The sequence below is a fragment of the Suncus etruscus genome, chromosome 10 (assembly GCF_024139225.1).
Source record: "Suncus etruscus isolate mSunEtr1 chromosome 10, mSunEtr1.pri.cur, whole genome shotgun sequence".
Lineage (NCBI taxonomy): Eukaryota > Metazoa > Chordata > Mammalia > Eulipotyphla > Soricidae > Suncus > Suncus etruscus.
The window spans coordinates 34,523,353-34,532,233 of NC_064857.1; the positions used below are offsets into that span (position 1 = coordinate 34,523,353).

The 8,881-nt window shown below is 46.8% G+C and overlaps 1 protein-coding gene across 1 annotated transcript; it reads left to right on the forward strand.

Annotated features, from left to right (window-relative positions):
- The first annotated feature begins 1,006 nt into the window (after positions 1 to 1,006).
- On the forward strand, positions 1,007 to 8,787 carry PEX11B (peroxisomal biogenesis factor 11 beta). The gene is made up of 4 exons (XM_049782435.1): positions 1,007 to 1,090; positions 1,733 to 1,848; positions 2,181 to 2,382; positions 7,664 to 8,787. Exons 1-4 carry the CDS (start codon positions 1,035 to 1,037, stop codon positions 8,067 to 8,069), a joined length of 780 nt encoding a protein of 259 aa, XP_049638392.1. The 5' UTR covers positions 1,007 to 1,034; the 3' UTR covers positions 8,070 to 8,787.
- Positions 8,788 to 8,881: the final 94 nt, after the last annotated feature.

Here is an 8,881-nt window from a genome sequence, read left to right on the forward strand (position 1 = left end):
TGCTATTTTCTTGTGTCCAATAAAAATAACAAAATGTTTTCTAGTTTTATCAAATACAAAATAAATTGATCTAGAGAGATAATCTCAGTGGCCTGGTCTACATGTGTTTCAGGTCATTGTTCCCAAGCCACTGGATCGAATACAGACAGCAATGAGCCACTGAGTACTACTCTTATTGGCCTCAAACCAAAGTTAACTAACTACAGTCAATATTCATGTGCCATTTACCTATGTGTCAAAATAAATATAAAATAACATTAGAACTTACTTCAGTGGTGCATTATTTGTGCTTTCTAACAAATGAAGTACCTATGAAACGGAATGTATTTTTTTTGTTGTTTTTTTTTTGTTTTGTTTTGGTTTTTGGGCCACACCCAGCGTTGCTCAGGGGTTACTCCTGGCTGTCTGCTCAGAAATAGCTCCTGGCAGGCATATGGGACACCGGGATTCGAACCAACCACCTTTGGTCCTGGATCGGCTGCTTGCAAGGCAAACACCGCTGTGCTATCTCTCCGGGCCCAAAAAAACTTATGAGTTTTATGACAATTATTATTTGTAATATTTGTATGAAGGACACGTATCTTTTCTTTCTTTAATAGCTTTTGTTTGGGGGGGGGGAGTTCACATCGGGCAGCACTCAGTGGTTACTCCAGGCTCTATGCTCAGAAATCGGTCCTGGCAGGCTCGGGGGACGATATGGGATGCTGGGATTCGAACCACCATCCTTCTGCATGCAAGGCAAACGCCCTACCTCAATGCTATCTCTCGGGGCCCCTATTAGATTTTTTTTTTTTATTTAAGGAGGAACGTGGAACTGGAGAAACCGTCCGGTCTGGGATACACTCGGACGAGCACCGCGCCACCTTAAGCCCAGCCAGCGGCGCTTCTCTAATTTCGGAAATCCCTAATAAATATCCTAGCTAGAGCGTTTTTTTATTTCTGATAAAATTTGACCCAGGCGCGGCGCCGTCGCCCCGCCCACCTAGGAGGCGGGTCCAAGGGGCGGGGGAGGCGGCGGCGGCGCTGCGGCTGTCATGGACTCCTGGGTCCGCTTCAGTGCTCAGAGCCAGGCCCGGGAGCGGTTGTGCAGGTGCGGCCCCGCGCGGGAACGGGGGTCAGAGAGGGTCACACGGGCTACGGGGGCCCGCAAGGTCCATGCCGTGAACTGCTCGGGGCCCGGCCCGGCAGGAATCTGGCTGCGTTGGTGCTAGCGGGAAAAATGGGGAAACTGAGGCACGAGCTTACCAGCGGGGACACGGCTCTCGGGGCTCCTGGGTCCACCTTCCCCGTAGAGTCTGGCGGATTCGCAGGGCGGGGAAATGGGGGGACGTTTGCCTTCCGAGGATAGCAGCCCTGACTTGGAATTTGGGGGGGTCTGGTGCACCCCGCTAGCCCACCCCCAGGAACGACTTACGACGTCCCATTCACTCTGGGCCCTTGAGATCCAACGAACCCCAAGGTTCCTCCAGTCCTGTTCTCTCTCACTGTCTCTCTATGGGCCCAGGCCTATAGGTTGTTCTCAGGGCCTGCAGGAAAAGCAGTAGTGGCCCCAAGCTGGTGGGGTTGCAGGAAGGGCTGCATCCAGGAGGACAAAGCCCAGATCAGCTGCTGGAAGACTCCCTGGTTGCATTTAGGGTACCCCTGCAGAACTGCACCTCAACCCGAGGATGCCTGCAGGGGAGGTTCAGGATCTGCACTAGAAGCCCACCCGCTCTCTTTCTCTTCCCGCCAGGGCCGCCCAGTATGCCTGTTCCCTGCTGGGCCACGCACTGCAGAAACATGGGGCCAGCCTGGAGATGCAAAAGCAGGTCCGCCAACTCGAGGGCCACCTGAGTCTGGGAAGGAAGCGTAAGTGACCTTCCTTTCTGTGTCCCTTGCACTCTGGTCCTGCTCCTGCCCATGTCTTGCTGGTGTCTGCCTCCACGGATGCTTACCTCCCTCCTGCCCTACCTCTGAACAGATAGGGGAACCCCTGGAGTAAGGGAAGGGACTGCAGACAGGGGTTCATTTGCAGAAATCTAAATCTAATCTAAATCTAAACAAACCAGTTAAGTGAAGTAAAAAACTTCTTTTTTTTTTTTTTTTTTTCATTTGTTAGTGCTTCTATTGCTAATCGGATACTCATCTTCTTTCTCTTTCTGTGTCTCATTCTTCACCTTCAAATCCTGGATCCCATCAAGTCCTCCGCCTGGGTAACTCAGCAGATGCCCTGGAGTCAGCAAAACGGGCTGTGCACCTCTCCGACGTGGTCTTGAGGTTCTGCATCACTGTCAGTCACCTGAACCGAGCCCTGTATTTCGCCTGTGACAACGTCCTGTGGGCTGGAAAGTCTGGGCTTGCTCCTCGCGTAGACCAGGAAAAGTGGGCCCAGCGTTCATTCAGGTTTGCTATCCCCATCTCACTTCAGCACTTGCCTGTATGAATAGGATCTCTAAGCATGGCCCAGAATAACATCTGCCTGGAGCTCTTTTCTGAAAATGAACTCAGATCACTGACGGACACCTACTCTATAGCGGAAGCATAGCAGACAGATTTGGTTGCTCTCAGTCCACATATCTGACTGCTAGAGAGCAAGGAGTACCCCTTAAAGCAGAAAGTACCAGATGACTCCTTAAAGCATAGCCAGTGAGCCAAAGTACTACCATTGTCCATGTGTAAGACTGAGACCCTGCCTCCTACTTGGATTCCCCACAGGCCCAGGTCTGTGTGACATACCAGCCTAGTAGTGCTAAGACACCTAGTCTCACCATTCAGGCCCACTGGCACTTGGGGCCCAGGTTTCCCCAGATATTTGCAGTCTTGTACCTCAAGTTGTATATAAACTTGGCACAGCGTTGCCAGTAGTCACTTGTGACTGCATTCTGGCACTTGTGACTGTCACTATTGGGGCTGACTTAACCCTTGAGGCACAGGAGGTGTCTGTAAGCCCTTAAAATTGTGAATATTTGTTTTTTTGTGTGTGTTTTGGGCCCACACCCAGCAGTGCCTAGAGATTGCTACTGGCTTGTTGCTGAATCATTCCTGTCAGTGCTCAGGGGACCAAATGAGGTGGCGGGGATGGAATCAGACATGCACAGAGCAAGCACCTACCACAACTGCATTGTGTATCCAGCCCTACAGTTCTGAACCTTTGGTTGCGGCCAGGGCGTTTCACACTTGGTGCCACAGCCCTTGCCAAACACTTGTTTGCAACACAGGATGCTGCCTGGGTCAGCTGGACTTGGCCAGAAACTACTGCTAGGTGCTGGAGAAAGCAAATCCTTAGTCTAAAAAAGGCAGGACAGTCACATGAGATCAGACAAAAGTGCTTCCTAACTAAAAACTGTAATACGCTCCCATGACATCTGGTCTTCATCTAGATCTTAAACTGTCTGAGGATAGTAAATGGGGCAGGTGAAGATAGGCCATGAATGTGATAAATGAGACTGGCAAAGGAAGGTATTGATTTAATTCAGCTAGCTAAACCACAAGTTTTGATTGTGTTGCCTACGCATCCTGTCATTCTGAAAATAATAGGTGCCCATGGTGGGCCAGGAAGTAAAGTAGAGGCCAGGCAGATGTGGTTCCTGCTCCTATGAGACTAGAGGTAAAATCAAAGTTTAAAAGCAATAACCACTGTCTTTGTGGGACAGTTCAGGTGTTATGAGATATAAGGGAATTAATGTAAGTGGATTTTTAGGTTTTTGTATTTGCTTTTGTTTTACCACACTTGTCAGTGCGTGTCAATCCCAGCACTGTGCTTTGGAGTTGTTTTTGAGTTATTTTGGGGACCATATTTGGTACAAGGATTGAATCAGGGCTTCCTGCATGCCAAGCCTGTGTTTAGGCCCTTGAGTTTTCTTACTCCATTAATCAGATTCAAAAGTTAGGAATAGCTTTCTTGAGATATGGAGAGATAGTACAACAGGTAGGGCATTTGCCTTGCACACAGCCTATTTAGAGTTGGAGTTAGAACAAGCAAACAGTTCCAGAAAAGAGCTTTCCAAACAGAAGATAGGATATTCTGAGACTTGACATCAAGAAAGATCGGGGGGGGGGGGGGCAGAGAGGTGGCGCTAGAGGTAAGGTGTCAGCCTTGCAAGTGCTAGCCAAGGAAGGACCACGGTTTGATCCCCCGGCGTCCCATATGGTCCCCCCAAGCCAGGGGCAATTTCTGAGGGCTTAGCCAGGAGTAACCCCTGAGCATCAAACAGGTGTGGCCCAAAAAGAACTAAAAAAAAAAGAAAGATCAGGAAATTAGAAACAGAATGAAAATCCAGTGTGAAACAAATGAGTTGGTTTGTGTGGGAGGGATGGGGCAGTGTTTCAGAGGAAGGAACTTTAGAGTCCTTGTGGGAGAGAGATGGGTACATTGGTGATCGGTGTTGTGTTGGAATTATGTGTGGAAAACATCAGTAACAATATTGTAAATCAGGGCGGGAAGGCGGCGCTGGAGGTAAGGTGTTTGCCTTGCAAGCACTAGCATAGGATGGAGCGCGGTTCGATCCCCCGGCATCCCATATGGTCCCCCCAAGCCAGGGGTGATTTCTGAGCGCATAGCCAGGAGTAACCCCTGAGCGTCAAACGGGTGTGGCCCAAAAACCAAAAAAAAAAAAAAAAAAAAAAAAAAAACCCCAAAAAACAAAAACAAATATTGTAAATCACAGAAACTCAATGAGTATAAAAAATAAAATCATGGCCGGAGAGATAGCACAGGGGTAGGGCATTTGCCTTACACGCAGCTGATCAGGACGGATGGTGGTTCGAATCCCGGCATCCCATATGGTCCCCCATGCCTGCCAGGAGTGATTTCTGAGTGCAGAGAAGTAATCCCTGAGCATTGCTGGGTATGTCCAAAAAAAAAAAAAAAAAAACACAAAGCTGTTTAGTTTCTTTGTTTTTGTTTTGTTTTTGATTACATCTTTCTAACAGTTGGAGAGATAGTACAGAGAGTAAGATGCTTTCCTTGCACATGGCAAACCCTAATTCAATCCCCAGTTCTGCATATGCTTTCCCCAAGCCCATTAGGAGTGGACCACTACTGGGTGCACAGCCAGTAGTAAGCCCACAGGGTGTGGCCCCAAAACCAAAAATTCATAAATAAAATTAAATTTCTCCAAAACACTGCATTCTGAGAAGAGACGCGATATGATCCATAGTATTTGAATACTTATCAGACTGCAGTGTGGAAGTAGATTGCAGTAGGGAAAAAGAGAAAAACGACTGGGGAATGATGTTGTTTTATACTGAGGTGGCTGGTGAGGAAGATGAAGAACAGTATGATTTGGGAGTGAGATAATTTATATATGGGGGTCTAGGAGATATACTGTAGTGAGGGCAAGTTTGGATATCCCCAGCATGGCATGACCTCCCAGTATGGTCCTACTGACCCTCATTACCATTTGGCTTTCCCCTTTCCCCAGAGAAAAGAAAAGCTAATCAGTTAGCAGTTTGTATTGTACTGGAAATTAAAAGGTGATCATATGGTAGGGAGGAAAAGACTAGCTTCAAAATGGGGCATTAGAGAAAGCCTCTCTGCAGAGATGACATTTGAGTTCAAAGCAAGAAGAGCCAGTGAGGCGAAGTTTTGGAAGGAGGATGATCTGGATAGAGGGTGTTGGAAGTGTTATGGTCTTAAATCAGAAACTAAGTTGATAGGTTCAAAAATACAATTAGAGGCTGGAGAGATAGCACAGCAGTAGGGCGTTTGCCTTGCATGTGGCCAACCAGGGACGGACCCGGGTTCGATTCCTGGCATCCCATATGGTCCTCCATGACTGCCAGGAGCAATTTCTGAGTGCAGAGTCAGGAGTAACCCCTGAGCACCAGGTGTGGCCCCAAAACAAGCAAACAAAAAAACAAAAAATAAAATAAAATGTGGGACTAAGGTGAAGGTGCTTGCCTTGTGTGTGACTGAGCATCCCTGGCACTCCATATTGTTTCAAGAATCTCTCCAAGGGACCTGAGAGATAGCATGGAGATAGCGTGTTTGCCTTGCATGCAAAAGGTCGAATCCTGGCATCCCATATGATCCCCCAAGCCTGCCAGGAGTGTTTTCTGAGCGTAGAGCCAGGAGTAACCCCTGAGCACTTCTGGGTGTGACCCAAAAACAAAAACAAACAAAAAGAATCCCTCCAAGAGTGATCTCTGAGCACCAAGCCAGGAGTAAGCCCTGAGCACAGCCAGGTGTGACCCAAAATGTATAAAAAGAAGAATGTGATTGGAGCAGAGTGGCTAAAGGAATGAAGGGGTACAAATGGAGTTAGGGAGGTGGGGTAGGTTTAGAGTAAATACAAGAACTTAGTTACTCCTGGCTCTGTGTTCAGAAATTGCTCCTGGCAGTCATGGGGGACCATATGGGATGGCCGCATGTAAGGTATTTACTTAGAGTAAATACAAGAACTTAGTTAATTTAGTCCACTAAATAAGTTACATAAATGTAACTTTATGTAACAGTTTTAAGGTAGGGATTACTATGGTGATTGATATTTGTAGATTTTAAGTTACTACTTAAAATCAGACTTTGCAGGGGGGGGGGGCAGAGTGAGTGGTAGGGATTTGCCTTGCTAGTGGCAGCCAACCCAGGAGGGACTCTGGTTCGATTACTGGCATCCCATATGGTCCCCCAAGCCTCCCAGGAGCGATTTCTGAGTACAGAGCCAGGAGTAACCCCTGAGTGCCTTGGGGTGTGACCCAAAAACAAATAAACAAATCAGACTTTGGGGTAGGAAAACAACAAGGAACAGAAGACCTGGTCAACAAGCCTTTGAAAGTTGGTGATTCAGACCAGAGATGATGGCAGTGTAGATTTTAGGGGAGTATTAAATTGAGTATGTTCTGTGACAGGGACGTTGTATTGAGTATAAGCCACTATCACAATTATGTATAAAACAAAAAATTGGACTTCAGTGGTTTCTATTGGGGGATGGGGGCTTTGGGCCACACGCAGCCATATGAACCTTATATACTCAGGGCTTATTCCTGGCTCTTGCCAGGATCTTGCTCAATGATCACTCCTGATGGGTCTCGGGATCATGTGTGATGCCAGAGATCAAACTAGGGTCTCCCCTACTGTACTATCTCTCTGATCCCAATATAGGACTTATATAAGGACTTTATTATCTTACCATGTTTGCCAAGTTACTATACATTCAGAGTTTCTCTCTCTTTTTTATTTTTAAAGAAGTATTGGATTTAAATGATCTGTGTTATATTTGAGTCTCTGAATACTAAGGCCTATTTTTGTTTCCCCAAAATCTTTTGCAAAATTGGCTTCTGGGAGAGAGTGCAAGGGTCAGGAATCTGCACTTAGCCTGACCCAGAGCCCAGTTCTGGCCCGTACTGCTGGGCCCTCGAATTGTACCATCTGACAGGATTGGCTAAGTGTGTCCCTGCCCCCAATCTCTTGTAGTATTATTTATATGTATTCTAAAGGATTGCCAAATAGGTGTGAAATTGAGAATGCTCTCGAACTATTTCAAAACCTTGTTTTATTTGAATTTAAAATCAAACTCTTACGACAAACCATGAGTATCTTAGAGAAAGATGGGAGAATATTGCTAATCGTGGGTTGAACAGTACTCATGCTGTGAGCACTTGGCACCATTTGGAGGAATCACTGAGCTGTGTGGGAGTGCTGACTGGGTGAACCTGCTCTCACTGACCTTCTGCCCATATGTGTCAGGTACTATCTCTTCTCCCTCATCATGAATTTGAGCCGTGACGCTTATGAGATCCGCCTGTTGATGGAACAAGAGTCTTCAGCTTGGATTCGGCGACAGAAGGTTTCTGGAGGAAGCGCCCCAGTAGGGATTGAAACTGGGAGACCTGAGGGTTCAGGAACTCCAGGAGGAGGCCTGCCCCATCTCGCTCTGAAGCTTCAGTTCCAAATCCTGCTGCTGGCTCGGGTCCTCCGAAGTCATCCCCCGCTTCTGCTGGACATTGTCAGAAACGCCTGTGATCTTTGTATTCCACTGGACAAACTGGGCCTGTGGCGCTGTGGCCCTGGGATTGTGGGGCTTTGTGGCCTCATATCCTCCATCCTCTCTATTCTCACCTTGATCTGCCCTTGGCTCCGATTGAAACCCTGAGATTCTGGTACATGAGTAGGAGGAAATCTGAACTGGTGAGATGGACTCTTAGATCATCCATCCTCAGTTTTTCAGCCTCCTTTTCCCTCTGCTCCTCGATTAAAGTTGAAATTCAGAGATTCAGCAGTCGAGGGAGGTACATGGGGAGAATGAGGTGAGGAAATATGGCCTAGCATGATTCCGATGTTCAGATCATCTAGTGTTTCTTTTTTTCCTCCCCTATTACATTGTCTTGGCTTTTTTTTTTACGTTGTCTCTTAAGTCTGTGTAAGAGCTTCTCTGCAGCATTCCTCCCTGTCCTATGAATTTGTCTAATCATCAGAATTATTCTTTTGCCAGGGGAGATGGAAGGTGTGGTCTGTAAGGATCTAACAACATTCTTTGTCCTCAGCAAAGGTGGTTGTGGAAGATTTTATCTCCGTCAAACTCCAGATCTTAATTTTAAAGACTTCATCCTAGTCAGTTCTTGATTTTAGCATCAAGGAGGTTTGATGCATCTTCCGTCTACGAGCCAACTTCTCTCATCAACAGTCTTCTCTGCACAGCTTCAAACTTTTTGTTCCTGACTCTGTTTTCACTGCTTTCCACCTATCCAGAATGATGCTGTGTCTAGCCTCTTGCTGTAAATATTGTACAATGAATCTATGTAAATAACTGGCCAATATTCATGCCGGAGAGCAAATGTTTCAGGTCAGAAAATTAAAGGTCCGTTTACTCATTGATGTTGGTCTGTTCTTGTGTGTTCCCATCTCTGTAATTTGGGTTTTCCATTTGGCAGCCCGTGGCATTATCACCTCAGTTAGTGAGCATGT

What these genes read in the sequence shown, in the direction of transcription:
- PEX11B (XM_049782435.1), top strand. Translation starts at nt 1,035, where the DNA reads ATGGACTCCTGGGTCCGCTTCAGTGCTCAGAGCCAGGCCCGGGAGCGG. An exon ending in GCCCGGGAGCGGTTGTGCAG is followed by an intron (nt 1,091 to 1,732) that starts GTGCGGCCCCGC and finishes TCTTCCCGCCAG; the next exon opens with GGCCGCCCAGTATGCCTGTT. An exon ending in TGGGCCCAGCGTTCATTCAG is followed by an intron (nt 2,383 to 7,663) that starts GTTTGCTATCCC and finishes CATATGTGTCAG; the next exon opens with GTACTATCTCTTCTCCCTCA.